Genomic DNA, 24,246 nt, shown 5'->3' with positions numbered 1-24,246 from the left:
TGGACATGATGAAATTAGTGCATTAATCAAGTTGATTATACTCTCAGGACTGTTGCAAACCTCTAGACAAAACACAACATTCTTCTCAAAAAAGATTTAGGGATGTTGATTGGGGAGAAGGAAGAAATAGCTGACAAAGGAATGGTTCAGCATTTGTCTACATCAGAAGGAAGGATTGTTTGCCACTTTTCAGAGTTTTCTCCTAAGCCTTTCCATTTTATGCTTGCCCATAGAAGCTTTTTCCTCACACTTCATTGTATCTTCCATTGGATTTTGGAAGCAATATGAACCGAGAATTGTGATATGGAACACAAAAAGCAGTTTGCAGTCTTGTGTAGCGTAAGTAGATGTTTCTGAAGCAGACAGTGTTCGCTAGAGTCTTCTGAAGTCTAAAAAAGTGCTGTAGCGGTGATATAGCCCCTGTCATAGGTCATCAGGATAGGGATGAGTTGAGCTTATTGCCAATGTTGACATCACTTTAGGCACGTAGGGCATGATGTAAGGGCAGGATGCAGTTAAGTTTTAAATCTACAATGGCTGGGCTGCCTCTAGCCCCATCGCCAATATTTTATGACACAAAATGTCACGGGGGAGATAATGCATATTCCTGTGGGTGAGGCATGTTGCCAAAAGGCTTTTCCAAATGTCATTGAAGGGATGAGTTTGAATTCGTTGCCTATTTTGACATCACTAAGCCATAAATTACTAAGAGAGGGCGAGGCAGTCTTAGTAATCTGTTTTCGATGGTGTTTTGGAAACGAGACACCAAGTACATCCGCCCGCACAGTTCTGTTACGAGTCACGGCACAGCATCAATAGGGATTAGCGCATGACAAGAAGACGTAAATAGAGCATTATTCCCTTGGGTTCTTAAGAGTGGGAGGTTTCAAGTTGTTTGTCAATGATATATTTTTAAGCAGACGTCCTACAGAATAGTAGTTGAAAAGACATCCCAGCCCCAATTTTGAGAAGAGCAGGATTTGAGAGTACTAAATTATAATCTGTCATGCAGATCGGGGTTCATGCAGAGCGGCTTAAAAGTAGCAATGATGTCATTTTGTGTGGAAATAGGGCTAAAATGTTCTGAAATACATGTAGATGTATGTGGTGGATCGTCATCAAGCCAACATATATTCCTGTATTCCAAGATCTCATTCCCTTTCGAATATAGCTGAAGAACAGACACTCTCTCCTACCTCCATACAATCTAACAGTACGTCATAATGACGTCAACGCCTCTACCCGTTTATTGATTACGGTACTATCCAACCGTGGGACCCCAGAAGCCAATATTTTGTGATAAGGAACAGCTGGCTCAATCTTATTTTCGATGATGTCATCACTTTTACATCGTTGTCTTATGACGTCAATATACCTCTATGAATTTATTGCACGAATCTGATTCCAGGCACCCTGTGTCGATGACACCTAGCTGGTTCTTATGAAGCTAGGTTTTCATCTTTATTTGGAAGATTGGGTGTTTTGAGTATAGCATTATACACTTTAATTTTTTTTTCTTGAATTGTTGATTTTCTTTGTGCGACCTCTCACACTTTATTGCATTTGCTTGTACTGGAGCCGTGGAAGATTTATTTCCATCAGAATCAATAAACCAGTGTGCTATTGCCATTAACCATGTCAACTCTGCTATACAAGGGATAAGGCCATGCAGTTAATGACTGTAAATTTGGCGAAAATTGCAGAAAATATACAATCCTGCGATGACTGTCCCTTGGGTGTCAGAAAGTTCACACGACAACAACCAATTGCCATAAGGACAATATGTAGGGTGAATCAGACCAACAACCTCAACGCTTTCACTTCAGATTCCAACTGATACCAGTACCATCGGCAGAGCTCCAATACCATTGATGGCCCCGACGCGCTGCCCTGGGGTCAGTTGTTGACACAACTAGTTCCATTTCTTGATTTGTTCTGCATCCCTTGTTCTGTATTGTCGTGATTGTGGGTGTTTGCTCAATTGATCTCAGCGAGCAAATCGATGCTTTTAGAAGAAACCCGAGGTTTGCATTGACCTTGGCAAGTGGTTCTTTGTTGGAAGGTTTTATGATAATGGCTGTGGGTCCTGATTGGATCAAACTCATAAATATTCCTTTTAGGGAAACATCTGGCCGCTTCCCAGACTGGAGGGAAAGGGGCCATACATGCTTTCATGACATCATCACTTTGGATTGTCTTTCTTTTCACTATCATCTCACTGTGTCCCGAAGCAATTTACTTGTTGAGTTCTTCAACTTCTTGCATCATGAACGTTGCTTACATGCAACTGATTTCCATTGAGGTTACATCAAGCACGCTTTGTTAAGGAAAGTGCCACTGATTGCTAAGCAACTAACTATTAAGAACCTCAATCCAAAAGCTAAGCTGGGCATGTCAAATATTTGCATGAGACATTTATTGACGATCACATGTTGACTTATCTCCCATTTGTCGTCAGGCAAGATCATTTGGATGGGAATATATCAGCTGAAAGTTGTTGCTGCTATTTTAGTGGTGAAGTGACAGAGATGGATTTGAAACAGGGATGTTGTTGGTTTGAGTCAACAATGGCAAGCTGGACATCATCTGTACCACGGGCAAGTTTGGAATTGGCAGATTACCCTATAACATTAACATTGGTCACCCGAACTGTCTGTCCATTTAAGATTGAAAACATAGAGAAGGACCAGATGAGGCAGAAGAGGGAGAGTCAGAATTGTGACCACTGACTGTCCTGGTTGCTGTGATACATTTAAAATATGTTGCAATCATCGTTTCCTAGTCTCATCACCGATAAAGCCATAAAAGAGGATATTGTGTTGCTATGGCTACCAACTGAGTACATCTTCTTCGAGGTTACCTCCACATCCATGACAGTATCTGTATTTCCTGGCTCAGGTTCCCACGATGGGTACATTCATAGTATCATTGGACAGGAGGACCAACATTTGGCAGGCCTCTTTAAGGGAGATCAGTGGAATAGTGGTTAGAGTGCAAGGTTCATAATCAGGAGGTTGTAGGTTTTGGTACATTAGGCCAGTAAATGCATTTGGCACCCAGCCATTTTTGACAGGGAACCTTAATCAATGTCTGACTCGTTGATATTCCCCAGTGTCCCTGTAAACTCTAGTTCCCTAGTGTCCCTGTAAACTCTATTTGTTCTGAACCTGGTCTCTTTCATGTGAGTCACCCAATCGATTCCCCAAATAGCCAAATATGATATATATGCAAGGATATATTGAAAAGTGATCTGATTATCGGCTTTCTACCGAATATTAGCCATATGAGACTAATCTCTCCTAATGACCATCGTTATCTTCTGGAACAACAAACCTTTCATTTGGATGAGATCAAATAAACGCTTGATAGCCGGCTGCTCAATTAGTCCTGGTATGACAAAATGTTCTGTTGTGTGGATTCGATTTATTGTCATAATAGCCTTTGGTAGGGTTTTGATGTTTTTGGGACGGTTGGTTCATTTGATGGTGTAGAATTGGTATCCAAGCTGCTGGTTAGACCTTTGAGAGTTATTGTATCGTGAAGGTTCTCATCTCACTCTTTTAAGTTTGGCATTCCAGTACCAGTAATGCTGTCAGAAACCCTCAGAAATGTTGCAAATCTCTTGAGACCCAGACTTATCATATTCCCCATTCCTCTTGTGCAAAAACTCCAATAGATTTAAAAGTAAGAGAAAATCGATTTCATGAGTCTTGAAGACGCTGTTGCTTGTGGCAATGATGGTTGTCAAGGCTGTCATCTGACTCGATGGGAGCTGGTATATGCAATGTCGGCAGACTGAAACAAGGGGAGCACATTAAAATGTTGCCTTGAATGGATGTATTAGAGTCTAAAGCAACTAAAACTACTGACATGAACTTAGAGAAGATTCATTTAGTTCAGGTTATTCTGCCTCTTGCAACTTTTGTTGATGATCATTGTGAGTTTGAGAGCTTCTACGATTGTTACAGAAATCATGTGACCTTGACACCCTTTGGTTAAGAATCAATACCTGTCATACGACCACTCCATCAAAGTCAACGTCTCCAACATCAATGGGCAGTAATTGTGTGCGGTGAATCGATACTGCATCAACTTGTGATCGTAAGTGATTGATTTGGAAGTGCTGTGGTACAATGGAAGAACGTCTGGCTTGTGATTGGACGGAGGTGGTGGTGAGTTTCTTCCAGAAATTTAGAAGGGCAGGGAATTTGGGAATGAGCATTGAAAACGGCACCCTTCTGCGATAGAAAATGCATAAGGTGTTCACAAAAAGGCACGAAGCAAGCACATTTGGAGGGGCAGGATACTGTGCCTTTCTATTTTCGTCTTGAAGGAACCCTTTCCTGGGTTCAAAACCCAAGAGAATCTCTGCTTCAGGAACCCAAGCTTTCACCATTCGCGCCAGGTCCAACATTTCCACCTTAACTTGTAGTGTGAGAGCCTATCGTCAGAAAGTGGTGTTGCTGAGATGCCAAGCTTCCACACACAAAGTTTTTAGATGCCCTGTGTTGCAGGATACAGAGTGAGCAATTACTACATAAATGCATCCACAAAAACACTGCACTTTATAGATGAAAGCTTTGATCATTTCTACAAAGGATTCTTCAATCGGTCATGCAGAGAACTGAACATGGTGATATTGGAAAATTGGTGAGACAGAAAACTGAGACAAGTGTTCTTCCCTCATCATCTCCATGAGGAGGTATGCGGAATAGACTCGCATTCTTCTGCTTGTGACATTCTACGAATATCATAACATTATAATCGCAGGTAGTAGCAGTTCAACACACGATTTGTATGCGCTTGAGCTCCTGGCAGAAACTTGATGCTGACTATTGTACACAGCCAGCTGAGCTTCAGCAAACCTTTTGCATAGCCTGGGCACCCCAGTTGTATCTGGTGGGTATTTTGTTGCATTCCTGAAAACACCCTCCCCTTTATAAACCATGACACTGAAGACCCAATCCCTCGTAAGGTTTCAGTTGACAGCATGTGTCTGACCTTTGGATGTGCTCAGGGGAATATAATCAATTGGGTGTAAGTGGGTACCAAATCCATATCTGATTATGTGTGTGAATGTTCAGGTGATCTTCAATTTTGGAATCAGTCCATTCCATATTTGTTGAGTCATTTCTTTAGAAATTTCGTTTTGTTCATTGTTTTCCTGTAGGATGTTGATATCGACATTTCTATCAGTACTCTTTTGGGGATGGGTTCTTTCTGTCCTCTTGTGAAGATGTTGAAAGACCTCCAAACTAAGTGTGTCCGGTAACGCAATTGTTTATACTTTATTTCATGTTTCCTTTGCTTCATATTTTACAGGTAAGAGATTGAGCATATTCAAACAGGATAAAAAGGTCTGAGGTAGGAAATGGTTTTGGTCAAAGGTCACCTGTGTTTTGGCACTGAGGTGTGCTCTAAACGGAATGAAAATCACGAAGATTGGAAATCCATCAAGTGTTCCATGAGGACTTGAGTAGTTCTCGTGGTTGCCTACGTGTTGCCATGCATCACCTTGGTAACCCTCGTATCCAGCACAGGACTGTGATATAGATCTGATTGCGTTTGTTCTGATAATTGGCATGTGTTGGATGACAGAGTAGCTTTGTTAGGGTCAGCATCAGCCAATGCCCTTTTTCACGTTGTTGCAACCTTTCTGACTTGAAGGAGAGGTAGAAAATGTTGAGTGAGAACATCTTGTTTGTATACCAAGTGGAAGTGTCACTTGGAGAAGAGATATAGTTCAGTTGGCACTACTTCCCAAAATATGATCGAATGTTGTTTTGAGTGAGGTGATGTTAAAGCAACGTAGAGACATCCTTTTAGATGCGTGACTTCTCAGTCACAGGTGTGTGGAGGCCCGGGGAACCTGAAGTGCCCTGCAATCAAGCACGTTCTATCACTGCAACCTGTAACGTCTGTGCTGCAACTTCAGCAGCAGTGATACTGCTGGTGCCAGTAATAACGTGACCCACAGAAATCCTTCGTTTGCGAAGCGCTTTACTGTTGGGCTCAGGTGTGACCAGAACTGCTGTTAATCTCGAACATCCATCTTGTCCACTGTGCCAGGTTGACAGCCAGGTATGTCCATATCGGAATGATATCGGCCCAGGGACCATGCGGTAACTTCCTGTTTCATGCTTGACGGTGCCCCTGTCTCAGTTGGAATATCAATTGATTAGCTGGAGATGGGTCTGACCATAGGATTAGCTATTTGCAGAACCCCAGGTGTCTCCTAAAGACACTTATGTGGGTGGCCGTAATCAATGTGGGAGGTGGTGATTGTGAGTTTATGATGTCAGGGATGATGTTATGGGCAGTGGTTTGAGCTGCCTAGCTGGTGATGGTGAGCTGAGTGCGGAGACCCTGATATCATTGTAAGTGGTGATGGTTAATTCATGATGCTGAGGATGGTGCAGTGGGCTGTGGTCAGATCGGCCCGACATACATGGTGAGCTCAGCTCATGGCATGTTACCGACTCTTTCTACAGGCACCTATGATCTTGATGCTCTTCAGTTGCTCTTTTCAGGGCGCTTTGATTTTGGTTTCATCAATATTCTACCTATGAGATTGATTGCATCACTGGTGTCATGAAACAAAAATCTCCTGTAGATATTGATCAAATCAGTGGTGTCAGTAGATGATATGATACTGATGGGGTTGTCATGTTTTGGTTAAATATTCATGGGCGAAATCTGAGTGGTATGGGTGACATTATAGACCTTATGAAGATGTCGTCATGTTATCTGATCTATCTTATTGGGTGCGGAGTTTCGCCCCCATGCAAGCAGAGGAATCGAAATCCTGGGTGTTGATGTAAAGTACATAGACAGGAATTCTGCAAATATCAAGATTTTATCTGTAATGTGTTATTGTAACTCATCGGGGATCTTCTGAGAAAACACTCCATTGTTTATAATGCTTATGCTTATTAATACATCACCCTCACTGAGATGCTGCCGACCCATGGGAGGTTCCAGTGAAATCTAATTAATCGCGAGATGGTGAAGAGCGTGAAAATACAGCCCAAGTCTCCGCTGAAGGAAAGATTAATGAAGTCATGGTTCCATTGATGTATTTCTGCTTTCGAGCCAATAAGTTTGATGGATTGAAGCAGTAAACAATACGAGTCAACTTCAGCCCCACTGGCTGAGAACGTCCAAGTAGTTTATTCTCATGATGGTCTAGAAGTTGATTAGGTCACGTTCGGCTGGCGATGAAAGTGGCGGAGATAACTTCATCACTATTTGGCGAGTAGCTTGTTCCGTGACATTGTCCTTAATGTAGGGTGGTCGGAAGTGCAACTGTCTAGCTAGAGGGCAATGACATTTAATCCTCGCTGTCGTGGCTGTACATGTACTGTACAATATACAAGTCATACCTGTCGGTGTTGTTTTTGGTACGAATGCAGCTGACATTCAGTTCTCAACCCATTTTGCACATTCTGCCATTTTTCCCATTGATGCAAATTGTCTTCACTAATGGACTGTAACCTTTAGATTCTAATTTTCAGAACTGACACAAAATTAACTTTCTTTCCCATCAGGCACATGGTAGCTAATCAGTTCCACCTCCATCAAATGTGCTTTTTGGCTGACTTTCCCTTTGGTCTCGTTGTACTGCTCAGGCGTTGTTAAGAATTCATGAGAGAAGAAAATGAATAGACTGTAGAGAATATCAGTCACATCAATAAATCAACTGACGACATGAGGTGTTTTCACTATAAGCTCAGTAATGAATAGGCATCGCCTCATCCTGCCAAAATTTATGAGAAAAACACGAAGAAATGTTCGGTCGAGTTGGTTTTGTTTTCACAAGTAAACGCGACTCAAGGGTTTCCCCCCTTGCCGAAGTGTGCAAGCAATACGGCATCGCCATCACCCAGCCAGTCCTGTTTGCTAGGAAGCATTGCTGGCCTAAATAAAACATCAATGGTTTCATACTAGCTTTGAGGAATTCCCTAATGAATCATTTATTAGCGAACCTGAGTACCCTAGCCTAGTTCTCACCCTATTTACTGGTGGAACCTAATTTACTATCGGCCTGCTAACCCCAGTGAACGTTAGCACCCGCATAACTCTAGCAAGACTTGCAATCAATCTTAAACAATGCCTGTTGATTTGCAGATTATGCTGTCTGCAGCCAGACAAAGTAAAACAAGGTGTTCTGTAACCTACTTATTGAGTATTGATAGATGCTTTTCTGAGTTACCTCACATCTAGTTAACATCTTGGAGGGTTTATGCTAAATGGTAACCAATCTACCTGATCTACCTTTAATTGCGAGGGCGATTAGAAAACTGGTATTCTATGAGTCCGTCTTGTGGAAGGCAATTTATTAGACATGTTTTGATGTGTGTATTGATGTTCGTTTCATTCCTGGTTTTTTCTGGATTTACCTTGAGAACTATCTTTCATCTTGTTCTTTCAACCCGTGATCAATCTTTCATCCTGCAACTGATGAAACGTAACGAAACTTTGAAGTGAGTTGAAATGATTGAAAACATCAAAATGAATATGAAATTGAAGTTTTACTTGCAAAAGGGTTCATGTGCACTGGTCAGACCCTGAACTTCCTTGCTTGCTATTTCCACAAGTCGGCTACATTTTGCCGTGTGGAAGTACGCCGATCTTGGAATAGCCTGTGATGAACAGCACATTGGCCCAGACAGAGTTGCTTTGCCTGCTCAGTCATTGGTCAGTCACCCTAGTTGGTGCCAGAGTAAAGGCATGAAAAGAAACTTACAAGTGTAGTGCGGGGAGATGTGGACAGCTAAGAGCTACAGCTGCATTTCTGGTGGGTTTTTCAAGAACAAATGATTGGATTATTGCAGGAAGTATGTGCTTTTCAATATCAGTCTTATTATGTTATGAGCAAAAGATATTGTTTTGCTCTGTTGTATTTCATGGGAAAATTCCTTATCGAAACACACAAAGACCATCTGTGTATTTACCGTTGTTTTATATTCTGGCCTGGAAGTTATTAAGTTGATCCACAATATCTATGTACAGTCATTGGTCAGTAATGTAAAACATTCATTTAAAGGAAGATTCCGATCACTTGTGCTTGATTTCAATATGATAATGTCAATGATGAAGTATCCCTTGATATAGTGCACTTTAGATGTTCAATGAGATACTTCCTTGAAGGGAAGAAATGTAATGCACAGGTACCAGAAGATTCACCAGTGGCAAACCCTAGTGAATGCCGGCCCTCACTCCAACAGCGAGCATATGGCCACACAAGCCAAGGCATGCAGAGCCTCGAATTGTTGATTAGTTAACTGACATCAATTATTGATTGGCGACATCATTGAGTTAATTAACTGGAGGAACCTTTGATTAGGTGATTTATCCAGGGTGTCTTGTGGATGTGGGTTTGTGATCATCTCCAGTCCTTCTTAGGCCACATTTACATAGGATTCACGTAGTCACTTGCCAGGGTTCATGTGTCTCATGATGTTTGTTGATAATGTTCAACTTAATATTGGTGGCACAGGCCCTCTAAGATACTTCCGGAATTTAAACACCTGCTGTTCATATGGTACAGAAATTGTTTTTCAGATTTTCCCTGTGTAATTGATTGTTCGTATACATTAACATATTTGAGTATTTCTAACGATAGTCTCTTGGCAAGGTTGTTCTGTTCCAGCAAAACATAGTTCATCAATCTCCCAGATTGGGTTTCTGTTGTTGATAATTCCATGATACGTCATTTGTTTGTTGTCTACTCACGTACATTGAATTGAAGTTGTTTATTTGTCATTCTGTGTTTTGCGATCTATTCACCCAGCATTTCACCCTTGGGGTGAGCTTTTATATCCTTTTAGCAAACTTTTGTGAACTATTGAAGCTATTGTATTGAGATTTATGAAGAAAAATAGGAGAATGCAAGGCTGAGCCAATATAGCTGATGAAGATAAATAACATTGAAAGTAACACATGGGTTTAAAAGAAAACATACACCTTCTGAAAAGAGCAACCTTGCTTGATGGCTTAGAAAGCTTCGGTTAGGTTTAGAAAGGGGTGCAGTGTCTAGGCTCCAGCCTGCATACCACCTTCTAACACAATATATGTTGCCTTGTTTAGTGACCTTGGCAGGATCACACAATGTTATCATATAGTTGGTCTCATGAGCATGGCAAACATAACACGTCCTATTCGAGTTTTCTTTTCATGAGCATGGCAAACATAACATGTCCTATTCAAGCTTTCTTTTCATGAGGACGGCAAACATAACACATCCTATTCAAGCTTTCTTTTCATGAGGACGGCAAACATAACACGTCCTATTCAAGCTTTACTTTCATGAGGACGGCAAACATAACACATCCTATTCAAGCTTTCTTTTCATGAGGACGGCAAACATAACACATCCTATTCAAGCTTTCTTTTCATGAGGATGGCAAACATAACACATCCTATTCAAGCTTTCTTTTCATGAGGACGGCAAACATAACACGTCCTATTCAAGCTTTCTTTTCATGTGCATGGCAAACATAACACGTCCAATTTAAGCTTTCTTCTCAAACAAAACACGTCCTATTCAAGCTTTTCAGGCTTTCTGTCTCTATCACTGTGTCTTTAGTTAGCACTTCCTGAGCATAAGACGTATCCATTTAATCTCTTCTGTTCAATATTTTGCGTCTTGCTAACCAAATTGCCTGCCATGTCGAATCAATTCCAGCGAGTCAGAACAATGTTAGAGACTACATGGTCCTACTAGTAAGCTATTGACTGACTCGCCCGGTCAATACCACTACATTTGTCTGGCCGTTGGGTCTGGGACAAGTTTCCTAGTAAAGATTCTGTTGTGTTATGCTTGGAATTTAAAATCAACAGAACTTATTTATTTGATATGCACCTTTAGGGTATTTTGTCAAGCAAGCCACAGGTGTGGTTACAATTAGCCACCTGAAGGTGGAGTGAAAGTCTTTTGAGTAAATTTTCCTGTGGGTTGTAGTTCGTTGGAGCCGTGCAGTACCGATGGCAAGAAGAATCACTCCTCTCAGCGGGATGACCAATGAGACAAAGGCAGTAGATAAATATCAACGTTCGTTATTTGCTCGGCAGTTGTGACTGACCAGAAAACCTATCAAAGCTAGTCCCGGATTCCTGCTTTGGGGAATCTGGAATACAGAGAGGGAAATTACTGGTATTTACTTTTGATTGACAGGGTATACTTCTACTCAATGAAGAGGAGCTGCCACGAGATAACACGTTCAAGAAACATAAACTCGCTTCATTCAAACTCAAGCTTTGCTACAAATGCCACTTACGAGCCACCTAAGGTGTGAGGCTACCGAGGTCTTCCTTACGACTATGGCTCCAGATACAATGGATCTCGTAGATGCTTGTAAGCTAATCAGGCCATACATGTAGGTAAAAAACTAAAGATATTTGCCAATATAGCTAACAAGAGGAAGCTACCTACTAACAAGATCCAAGTATATGAAGTGTTCACGGATATCAACACAGTTACTTGAACTTGATCGAATTTGATCTAAGTACAAATGTCACCATATAATGTCTTATCCTGAACTTTCCTACTGCCTGATTTGATGGGATAGAGCAGAAGTATTTTTTGACATAGGACTAGGAGAGATAGGATGCTCCAGAGGAGTCAAATACAAGGAAAAGACCTGTTAGCACACTGTTTGCTGTACTGGAGCACGTGCTTGCATATCCATTAGGCTGACGTTACATAGGCCTCATTCGTTCACTTCCCACATGTCACGTTCCAGCTTTACTTAACATTCCTCGGTGAATGCACGGCCTTGTGGCATGCATTCAGTGAGGAACGAACGCATTAAGGGGAACGTGACATGTGGGAAGTGAACGAATGAGGCCTATGTAACGTCAGCCTTACAAGCAAGAGATATCGGTAATGGATTATCTGTAAACATCCAATAAAATTTTCCTCCATAAACTCAATGGCTCGATCAGTATTAGCATTTATCAATATCCAAATCAACCTGAAGCTTTTGTGATTTCATTCGATCAGAAATACTCAAGATTGATTATCGAGTTCAATTGTTTTGGAATCTACATACAATATTAAACGTTCCGTAGATTTTTGTACACTTTTATACAAGTTCTTCCGTTTCAAGGTGAAGCTGCATGCAAAATAGCATCTACTCCACAAACACCAAACTTTTATTTTGTGTAATTCATCATATTCTGTATCGTTATCAATCATTCATGCAGACCATTTTGATACTGTGTTTTGTCTTCAAATTTGAATTAATCGATATTGGATTGCGGAGGTGGAGCCAATGTTGAAACAAAATGCCATCGAATACCACAGTTTAAATACACTATATAACTATTTATTTAACCCTTTACGTTAATTAATTGAAGGTAACTCTAACTCTTCATTTAGAATTTTAGATAAGTTACATAGCCAGTTTTTAGAATGATGCCGGTTTCACCGTTGATGCCTGTATTGTACGCGCCGGTCACCGATCCAAAGGTTGACCGCGCTCAACGTTGCTTAACCACTGGGCCATAAAGGAATTCCCTCATGGCCGGCGGGTTAAGCCGTGCCATATACCTGGGGGTACTATACATCGCCCTTTCTTCTTTTCGTTTACAGCATTCTGTTGTTTATCTCATTTCAGTATCGTTGTCAGCCATCTGATATACATGGACATGACCCCTGGCGATACTAAGAACACTCGAGTTTCATCGGTCTGAGACTGCTTCTTTATTACATTGAAATTGACAAAACCCATGTCCAAACATGACGTCATGGCCAACGAATGAATTGGTGCCGTTGTCTGACCATACTGAATATGTTGAATGGCAGCGAAGGACCATGTGCTTATTTTGGGGTCCGACTTGAATATTCGGGTACCATCTTATATCGATGAAGCTGGAGTATTTGGAATTATGATACACTTGGTCAAAATATGATTTTTGTAAATATGTCTAACCGAGTTTCTCATTGTATTTTTCAGAGTGATAACCCGCCAAGATGGGGAAACATAATAGTAAATTAAAGCCAGAGATGGTCGAAGATCTAAGAAATGAGACAGAATTCTCTGAAATTGAATTACAAGAATGGTATCGAGGATTTCTAAAGGATTGCCCCAGTGGACATTTATCCGTAGAGGAATTCAAGAAAATTTATGGAAACTTTTTCCCGTATGGTGATGCTTCGAAATTTGCCGAGCATGTGTTTCGCACGTTTGATGCGAATGGGGACGGTTCAATAGACTTCCGCGAGTTTATATGTGCACTAAGCGTGACCTCGCGAGGGAAACTTGAACAGAAACTGAAATGGGCCTTTAGTATGTATGATTTAGACGGAAATGGATATATCTCTAAGAATGAAATGTTAGAAATAGTTACAGTAAGTATATACATGTTGTGTTGTTTGCTGGGTTTGAAATCTGGGTGGCACAGCCTGACCCAGGTTTCTCCTAATATCAGTAAAGGATGCAACTGAATCAGCCTTATTTGCATGATGATCTGAGTTAAATAGGGGCATCTATTGCTAAACAGCCCCCCCCCCCCACTGCAAATTATGAAAATCGTCATAACATCAATATGAGCATTAGCTGCGATTGTTAATGATTTTCGGTCGTCTGCTTGGCTGCTATGTTAGCTTTGTTGACTTGTCTCTCACGACTGGTTAAGTCTAATTGCGTTATTGGCACTAAATGACCATCTTAGCTCTGAGTGGCGTATGATGAGGTCTCAGTGGCTATGAGTTAGAGTAGAGATTGTTTGCTTGCCACTAGTTAGGTTTAAGGAATTGGTCCCGAGGCGCCGACCAACGTGGAACGCATTGACATCATTCATGTCCCTTTTGATTTTACAAACCAACAATTCACGTCTCGAGACATTCTGCCTGATTGTGCACTCGAGGAGGAAGTTGGAACTGTTCATTTGATATTTGAATTCTTGGCCCCTGATACTGAAATTGAACCCTCTCTCACTCAGAGCTACAACACGCTAATTAGAATTCACTGACAAAAACTTCATTTTGGATGATAAATGATCAAACTAGTGTCAAAACATTTAAATTAGTTAGAGTGTGCGTTACCCCTGGGAGACAAATTGAGAAAACATTGTTTGTACTGTCAGCAAAAGTCTGGATGTGATGTTTTATTTAACAACTCCCGCCACAACTAATAAAAGTCTCTTCCGTATTGGCGATAGTAATCTGATTATTGTGGCTGATCTAATTGCGTTTGCATCCCCATGGCTTAGAGATGGCTCTAGTCTTACCACACCAATCCCACCTCATTTAGTCCATTAATTGTGACACAGTATCACCTCCTTGGGATAATCAATGGACGAGGGAGACTGTGCACAAGCGCTTGAGGATGTAGCAGACCGGCACACGTTCACTGGTGGTCTTTCGGTGGTGTGGCATGTTTAGTAACCCATTCTCTGCTGAAGCCATTTTTGGTCTACGTTGCCCAGTGCTGACATCTATCCGAGCAGTAAAATGTGACCCGCTCTACCAAAACTAGGCGCTTGTCGCATCTGAACTTGACAGGTTGATACGGACTTGTTGTTCATTTCCCTATTGTAGACCTTTTCAGTCCGTATCAACCTGTCAAGTTCAGATACGACAAGCGCCTAGTTTTGGTAGAGCGAGTCACAAATGATATTCAAAAGTCGCCATCTATAGTAGAATTTTTCGCTTGTGTGTTTACCGGTAGCATGTTTAGAGAAATTACAGCCTAAAAAGAATGAATTGAAATTATATCAATATATGAGGTGCTGTGCACGTCATCTGTACCTGAGGAGACATGTCGCATGACATCCCATGCACGTCGTTGCAGTATTGAAGTTATCTATAGAATGCCTCGTAATAATGCAGTGGTGGGAATATCAAATGAAAGGTTGTGTTGGTGGTCTAAACTTTGTAACGATGCAGGCAATTAAACAAGCAAACCTGATATTTATACTGACAGTCATCATGGCACACCCTGTAGATGTATCCCCATTGCCTATACATCTTTTTTCATGGCCTTCATAGATCATAGGTTAGGAAATACATTGTTTCTGTCTGTTTGTTGTTGGCTGTTTGTTTTTCTCTTAAAAAATCTGCCTTCAGCTGTGCATGACTATTGTCTAGCCTACAACACAATCGCCCTACTGGGTGTAACAAAAGCATTATGCACTTTTGAAATGGAAAAGCAAAAACTGACTATATTTGATAAGCCAATTTTGGAAGTCTTTTAATGAATTACACACTCAGGGGTAATACAGAAGACTAGGATTTGATTTTAAAGTTCTGATTGGGAATTTGAATGCTATTCAATTTTAAAAGTGTATCGTGTTCTTGTTGACACCAAGTATACAGTGTGAATTGATTCATTGTAACTTTGGGTGTGTTCTTTTGTGTTGATCAATATCTAAAAATACTGAACTGAACAGGGATGTTGTTTAGAACTTACACATTGGTGATAGTCTGGCATACAGAGTTAACTTTGAGTAACTTGAAAATGAGGAGAAAATTGCAAGACGTCTTTTTGGAAGACTTGCCACATTCGAAAGCAACAATGAATTAACTCATTTAAACCTGACATTGCTGTCTGGTTGTCTGCTGAAACTGATGTAATGTTCTGGAACAAACTGAAAGAAATTGTTCACAATGTTACTATGACCTACTCTTCTTGAAAAATTATCCCACCAACAATTAAGTTTTCGAGGAAATTGCATGCTGTCCGCAGATTTTGACAAAATGATTTGAAAACCAGTTGAAGAAAGAGTGTTCACCCTTTTCCCCATCCATGCCTTCATTTTTAAAGGAATATTGATAGTTGATGGCGTCTGCTCCAATCTTGGTTTTTGTGTTTTCAGGCTATATACAAAATGGTGGGCACGGTAATGAAGATGCCAGAGGATGAATCCACACCAGAAAAACGAACCGATAAAATCTTCCGTCAGATGGATAAAAATTGCGACGGCAAGTTATCATTGGACGAGTTTATCGAAGGGGCCAAAAGTGATCCATCTATCGTACGCCTACTACAGTGTGACCCTGCACCACAAGAGTGACGTGGTACACACAGTCCTGGAGTGGAACTTTTTTAACAGTTGCAACTAGAATTCCTAGCCAAGTGGAGAGCACCTCTTTAGTGTTTATAATGTCATTTCTGTCGTGGAGCGTCAACTCCATGCAGGTTTTGTGTTCTCTCTGGCATGTCTTGGATTTATTCGGTGTTTGGACGGATGGACAGACGGCCTCGAGTAAGTGCTCATTACATTGTAAACATGACATCATTCCACCCATATTGTTGGACAGCCGGCGCTGCCCATCACTCAGGAATTCTAGATGTGACGTGCAACGTTGACAGAGCTCGCTGGCACTCGTGAGTCTTGACTTTGTGTCTGTTCGGAACGCGTACTGCTGGATAATTTTTTATCAGGATGTACACGAACATGATGCGAGTTGGCTCGGGCTGAGACATAGCTAAATGTTGCAGATACTCTCAGTGTTATATTATTCTTCATATTCAACCCAGTCGGGTCCACTTAGGGTTCAAACCCCTGAATTGTTGGCATTGGATTTTCAAAAAAGACTTTATCATTTAGTTCCCCTGAGCTGTTATGAGAATAGGTAGCCTGACTTCTCTCGTCATCAAGGGCTTGTGGTGACCATACCTGAGGAAGGAGTTCAGTGAGAAGTAAGACTTCCCTTGGGCAGGACATGGAGAGAGGTATTCGGCAAATGTCTCGTGATGGTAGTCCTCAAGAGCAAGGTGCTGGCACCCATAAAGTCACAACAGCTCCGGGTTGATATGCAAGTCGGATAAAGTGTGGTGCACATACCCACATATACCCACATATACCCACATATGTGATTTAGAAAAATTTTAACACCCAAAGCCTTTTGTCATTATGCCGCACTGCCGACTTACAAAAGCCTTGGGTTTGAAATATTCTCTCTGAATCACCAAAATAAAACTCTTACAATTTATTTTCAAAAGATATTTTCACAAATTGCCAAAAAAAGCTGATTGAAAATTTGGTGGTTTAAAATGACCAGATTTTTCAGATTCCTCATGTGCTGCGTATAACCCATTTATCAGTAATGAGTTACTTCTCTTTCTTTACAAGTATTGTTTAATTTCATAACTGCCTTGGAGACTTCAAAATTGATCAAAATAACAATCATTCGGTGGTGTTTTTGTTCATCAATTTGTAATTAGCCAAATTCACAGTAGTTTCAGCCTGCACAAACCTAGGAAAAGAAAAAGGCAGCATTCGTGCATAAACGGTTTGTCCTGAAAAAAGGTTGTTCATATATTAAGGGACTGTGTAGTGGCCCTAAAGAAGTATGTGACTCAATGTACCTCCTAGTGAATTTGTTTGGCCTTAGGCCATCAATAAATTTATTTCGATACAAAGAAACTTCCCAGAGCCTTGAGTGATAAAGACACATATTTTCAGGGCAAACTATTTGCAATAGCTTGTGTACAGTGGTAGTAATACTGGAAGCTTCTCAAACTGACCTGGACTGATAGAAAAGACAGTGTAGGAAGGCAGTATGGTAGTTAGGGGGATAGTTTCGCTTAAATGTACTTGTGGGAGTAAGTATTTATTATAGGTTTTCAAGTTGATCATGAACTTTTAAAAACAGTGTGGCACCTTCAGCATGGAACTCTGGATTCTATTTCTCGATCTCAGTTAAGCACAACATTCATGTTCACGTATGCATGGTTAAGTCCTCTGTGTCTGTTTCTCAAAGGCCTATTGCACGTTATATAGGCTTATTTGTGACATTACTCCTCATGCATGGTGGGTTAAAGAAGATTCATGCCCTTACACACAACTGTCGGCAAATGATGTGCAATCCAGATTGGCCATTAGGATTCCAGCATAAGATCCTGGATTTGAAATAAGATCTAATACTGAAACTATTTTGTCACTCTTTTCACTTTCTATTCTAGGTGATTCTTGTTCTCAGTGTAGCTTGTTGTGTTGTACTCTTGAAACTGCTTTTTAACTTCATTGTGATATCTTTGATAATTACAATTAGCGTCTGTAGTTTTTTCAATGTTTATAAACATTTAGGGTTAAATCATGATAAGTTATGGTAGGAACTTTTTCTTCCCAAAATCGCCTCTTGAGGTCACCAAGAAAAGCATTCGTGGTTTTTGTTAACCCGGTACACAGTTCTGTGGGTGTTTTTTAAAGGACTCCCATTACACATGTACATTCTGTTTTGAACTTGTTGCATTGATATTGATATGTTGACAATGTGTAGTGTCCTTGTATCTAGTAATGAAAATCGCGCAAACTCTAAGATATTGACTGTCTGTGTCATAGGAAGTGGGATGAGACAGGTGTTTGATTCTGTGAATGAGCATTGTACTTGATATCATATGGTACGTGTAGTGCCATCTACACATGAGTCAGTAAACTAGAGTACTCATGCTGGCTCCAGAGCTGAGCTGTACGTGTATGTATGTGCTGGGCTATAGACCTCACCAGGGTGGAGCTTATTCCATCACCGGCCCATGGGCTGAGCCCGGGTTTACATAGGATGCACCATGTCGTGGTTCACTTGTCATAGGCCTATGTCACATGTCACAACAGGTCTCTTAGTTGTCTTGACTTTGAATCCTATGTAGACCTCTATATGTAAATGGCTTGTTTGTTCTCAAAGTGACACAATGTGAACTCTACTTAAACTCAGTCCTCAGGGTATACTTCCTGTTTTCTTTCTCACTTTGTGTAACATCAATATGGAACACCTATGGTGTTCCTTGTTCAACCGCAGTATGGAATGCTCCATGTATTTAGCCTCAGATTAATGTCATTATGGTAAGTTTCTTGGGAATAGAGGAAACTCATTTAAGTATACTCGTGTTTTACATCAGATTTGTCACTTTCTGTTGACAACAGAGATGGGCGCTCTAGGAAACTGTCACCATTTGCCAATGTCTCAGCCCGAGATCAGGTGAATATGTACTTATCAAAATTGAAACAATGTAACAACCGACACGGTTAGTTTATTTATGTATTTGTAAAAATGTATCATTTTCTGGTTTATCACGCTGGAAGTATAACACTTCATTGGATATCTGGTAAAACCTTCTTTAAATTGACCGAGCATAGATATGGCCATCCATCAAGGTTACTTACACTCCATATTTGAATGTCCTTCAATATGAGCAGAAACCATGCTGAGCACTGGAGTCCACGGTGCTTCGGCTCAAGCATTTCCTCTGAGTTAAGGTAATGATAGGTGAACCCAAATGCATTGCTATTACCATTTGCACATCCCTCAATATACATGGACTGATTTTGTGTCCCAGCTTGTGCTAAGTGGGTTGTGGGCTTGAGTGCTATCATTGCAGGATCTAGAAAATTTATCCGTGCTACTGTTTGTAAAGCTTGTCAAAATGCGCCTCATGTCGAATTGATGCATGCGATGTGGGTTAAGCTGTTATGCTTGCATTCAGTTTCTACGACTGCCCAGTGCTTAGGTGCTTAGCTGACCATTTTGAAGTGTGGCGGCCATCTTAGATTTGAAACAGGAAATATGGTGGCACCGAGTGAATTTGAAGGAATAACGTTGCACGATGTCACTACTGTTTACAAAAAAGCAATCTTTCCTAGGCTTAGGAAATAAGATCATCTGACTCCTAATTATTCCGAGGTGCGTAAGATTGTGCGTAAAATTGAGCACGTAAATCAAGAAGGTTTTACTCCTTGTATCCCGGGCCAGTCATCTTCACAACATACTGGACTTATGCAATTTTCAATTGTAAAGTATATATATATATATTATATATATATATAGTGCATTTAAAACTTTTGAGATTCCATGTGAATGTTTTGAGATGAGTTGAATATTGCTGTAGTCTAGAAATTGATCTGTTCAGAGAACTAGTATCGGTGAATTGTAGAGTGGGCAGTTGTCAATGGCTTCAGTATGACTTCTATGAGTGCTGTATCTTACATGAATGAGGTTCCCCTTGAATAATCTGCCGAGATTATCTCCTTTTCAACTCTCAATTCACTGATACTATTCCAAGTCTGTTTCTGATTCTCTTGATGTTAGATGTTAAACATTTTCAAATGATTACACACTCGGCCATCATTATGTAATACAATGATTGTATATATTGAAATTGGACGTTGGAATATATTCGATCCCGTCGCATATAACCCGCCACTTTACTGTCAAAGTCGCAGATGTAGCTTTAATTTGGTGTCTCTTTGAAAATCTTAAATCACTGACAAATTCCAAGTGGACACATGGCCTTAAATGAATTAAAAGATAGATGTATAAAGATGGGCGGGCACCTAGAATCCCAACCCATCGTGGCTGTCGACCATATAATCAATCATGTTTTCTTTCAGAACTTCTTTGTTTGGTGTCAAGTTTTTGTGATGCACAAGTTTTCAATTTTCATAATTTCATTATAGTGTCTGGCTCTCGAAGTTTACTGGTTGTTACACATTGTGTCAACCTTCTATTTTGATTTGAAATGATCAGGACTGACTTACAAGAGATAAAATGTCTGTAACTTGTTACTTTCAGGTACATACTGTAGTCTACAATTTTTGCTCGCCATGCTTTATTTGAGCAATTTTCATGATCTGATATGAATTTGTTGACCTGTACTCACTGTGAGTCCATTTCTAGCTATGGTCAGCATATATTTTCTTCACCCTGGGACTTGCAAATAAATCAACGATGTTCTGTAAATTATTAAGAAATATTTCCTTTTTTTGCATTTTGCGAAATTTCCCCACAATTTTTAAAAATGTCACAATTTTAATTTTTGCAAAACTGGGCTATTTGCGAAATCTGTGAAAATAAAACGGCCTTAAAAAATTAGCTGTTAATAGATTCGGGAACCTACCGTATTTGAGGCATCAAGAAATCCAACCAGAGTCTGTAATTATAACCACTTGAAATCCTCCATTGATGTATTCGGGAAGAGCATTTTGACGTTGCTGGTAGTATTGTCAACAGTTTGTGTTGCTGATTCCCCCACTCGTTCAACTACATGTGCGTGTGTAATAATATTACGGACCTAAAACCGTCGATAAGCCAGAAAACATAAATGTGACTAACTGACTGTATTATAAAGTTGATATTTCCACAGCAAAGTGTGCTCATTTTATTTTAATTCATCATACCAGTGTCGAGGGTTAGTAGATATACCCAGTTATTACCAGTGGTCCATCTCAGTTATCTACTGTGACCTGGAAAATACGAGAATTACGCTTAAAGGTGTGCTACTGAGGGCTACAGTACATGTATAATAGAGAGAAACAATTACTCTGAAAATACTATGCTCCAGCGATTTTGCTTATCTAGCTAATATGCTTCAAAAGTGTACAATCTCTGGTCACACAGTTTGTGGCAAAATTGATCAGTATCGAAATTTTTTGACCTTACTTCTTCATTTTTCTCTTGTAATGTTTCTGAGAATTATGGTTGTAGATATTTGAATAATTCTCATCTTGTAAACTAAGTGGTGTGGATATTTTTTTGAAAATATGGTCTTGGCTTTGGTTAAGTTCTTTTTTAAAGAATATGTTTGTATTTCATCTCAACTAAATTTCAAATGTAAAAGCCCAATCTAATCGCCACAAAGTTCAGGGCCCTCAACTCCCTGAAGGTTTGGTTTTCTCAGTGACTAGCTGCTACGACCAAAACTTCAGGATCCCAATCTGATCACACAGTATATAAGTGGGACCTTGCATAAAGTATTCCAGGCAGATATTGGATTCTTTGCCTCAACAACACTTTCCCTGTAAGAAATGTGCCCAATGGCTTACTTATAGTACAAATGTATCTTGAAATTGTTGAAATTCGAGCATTATTCCAAGAGGAACCTTATCTGAGCCGAGACCATCATGGCACTTGAGTGTAATTCACATTCTTTATTGATTATTCACTGTCCATTCAAGAAAGGAAATAAATGGTTGACTTTAATCAAACGTTTGAGTTTATTTTGTTTTGGTCTTTGCTACAAAGTAAACATTGGCTTTAGCGAGTCCATATCTCACAAACGGAGGGCCTCGAATAAGTCCTGACCTGAAGGAATCAAATGAAGGGAGGACCTCAAATAAGCCCAGACCTGAAGCAATCCAACAAAAGAAGGACCTCAAAGGGCGAAACTGAAGCCAACGATAGATACCAAAGGTCTGGCATTGCTAGTTCAGCTTATATGCTAAAGATGGCGATACCTGAATCAATCCAACAAAAGAAGGACCTCAAAGGGCGAAACTGAAGCCAACGATAGATACCAAAGGTCTGGCATTGCTAGTTCGGCTTATATTCTAAAGATGGCGATACCTGAAGCAATCCAACAAAAGAAGGACCTCAAAGGGCAAAACTGAAGCCAACGATAGATACCAAAGGTCTGGCATTGCTAGTTCAGCTTATATGCTAAAGATGGCGATACCTGAATCAATCCAACAAAAGAAGGACCTCAAAGGGCGAAACTGAAGCCAACGATAGATACCAAAGGTCTGGCATTGCTAGTTCGGCTTATATTCTAAAGATGGCGATACCTGAAGCAATCCAACAAAAGAAGGACCTCAAAGGGCAAAACTGAAGCCAACGATAGATACCAAAGGTCTGGCATTGCTAGTTCAGCTTATATGCTAAAGATGGCGATACCTGAATCAATCCAACAAAAGAAGGACCTCAAAGGGCGAAACTGAAGCCAACGATAGATACCAAAGGTCTGGCATTGCTAGTTCGGCTTATATTCTAAAGATGGCGATACCTGAAGCAATCCAACAAAAGAAGGACCTCAAAGGGCAAAACTGAAGCCAACGATAGATACCAAAGGTCTGGCATTGCTAGTTCGGCTTATATGCTAAAGATGACGATACCTGAAGCAATCCAACAAAAGAAGGACCTCAAAGGGCGAAACTGAAGCCAACGACAGATACCAAAGGTCAGGCATTGCTAGTTCAGCTTATATGCTAAAGATGGCGATACCTGAAGCAATCCAACAAAAGAAGGACCTCAAAGGGCGAAACTGAAGCCAACGATAGATACCAAAGGTCAGGCATTGCTAGTTCAGCTTATATGCTAAAGATGGCGATACCTGAAGCAATCCAACAAAAGAAGGACCTCAAAGGGCGAAACTGAAGCCAACGACAAATACTAAAGGCCTGGCATTGCTAGTTCAGCTTATATGCTAAAGATGGCGATACTGGCGATAGCGATTTTTTCGTCCTGATCACGTCGAAAATTGCACCATGGTGAATGGTGAATTCAGATTTTACCATGATGGATCCGAGATCTTCTTCATAAGGGCAAAAAGGCCCTTACCTAAAAGAATCATATGAGTAGTACTGTTAGTACCTAAACAAGACTATAGAACATCTATAATGCACTGACAGCTTACAATTTCATCAAGATACTTTCAAGAAGGACCTAGTCACAACCACCACCATGTCGGACGACGAAAAAATCGCTATCGCTAGTATCGCCATCTTCAGCATATAAGCTGAACTAGCAATGCCTGACCTTATAGTAGCTCTGTCGTTGGCTTTTGTTTCACCCTTGAATGACACAAGGACACAACATTGCCATCTTTAAACTGCACGCGAGAGTTATAGGAAGACTTTAGGCAGCAGTCTGGAAGGCGAGATCACTTCTCCCAAATTTTCCAGCCAATCGCAATCGATTAGTGGAGGCACCGCAAAAATGTTTGCTAACAGAATACATGCATTGATCTCAGCTGGTACATTCATGATCGATAGTCAGATGGGATATATTCAAAATCTAAATTGTGCCCTAGTATATCTCCTTTGGGCTTCACAACGCCAATAAACTTCGTGAGTGATCAATAGTTTCCAATTTACTTGAAAAAAATGGGGATCGCATGCATTTGATCCCCTGATGGTATAATGCTATCCGCCTTCAGGAGCCTTCAAAAATATCAATAATCTCTAAATATCTAAATCTCTAAAGCTCTAAATGGCTTTCATTCAAAACAAGATCTTCCTCGCTGGACTCTCCCACCCCAAGTGGAATATAACATATAAACTCCTTTTTGCAAATTTAGAAATGTTTTTAGGAAGCTATTTTTTCGTACCAACGAAGTTAATCTATAATTCCGCCGTCAATCATCACATATTTGAACACGTCGGAGGCAGCGGTTGCGAAACACACCCGATATTGCGACATCAAATATCAGTAGTGTTATTATGTTGACCATGTTGATAATGTTCACACCAAATTTACAGTCCATTAGGGTGATGATGGTAACACTGCAATAGACACGTCATTAGCCA

At 40.4% G+C, this 24,246-nt stretch overlaps 1 protein-coding gene across 5 annotated transcripts in view; it reads left to right on the top strand.

Moving 5' to 3' along the window:
* Positions 1-21,930, top strand: part of LOC135486943 (neurocalcin homolog) — a 39,819-nt gene extending 17,889 nt beyond the window's left edge. For 4 of the 5 annotated variants that reach the window (XM_064770147.1, XM_064770146.1, XM_064770150.1 and 1 more), the window contains 2 exons: positions 12,960-13,354; positions 15,823-21,930. In XM_064770147.1, the coding sequence (XP_064626217.1) occupies positions 12,977-13,354; positions 15,823-16,020 (576 nt within the window). In that variant the 5' untranslated portion in view covers positions 12,960-12,976 and the 3' untranslated portion in view covers positions 16,021-21,930. Of the gene's footprint in view, positions 1-5,322; positions 5,365-12,959; positions 13,355-15,822 lie in introns of all 5 variants that reach the window. The other variant, XM_064770149.1, reaches the window with a different exon arrangement.
* Positions 21,931-24,246: the final 2,316 nt, after the last annotated feature.

This window comes from Lineus longissimus, chromosome 4 (genome assembly GCF_910592395.1).
Source record: "Lineus longissimus chromosome 4, tnLinLong1.2, whole genome shotgun sequence".
In the NCBI taxonomy this organism is placed as follows: Eukaryota; Metazoa; Nemertea; class Pilidiophora; order Heteronemertea; family Lineidae; genus Lineus; species Lineus longissimus.
Note: the sequence above shows the minus strand (reverse complement) of the source record. Positions and strands in the feature narration are given on the sequence as shown.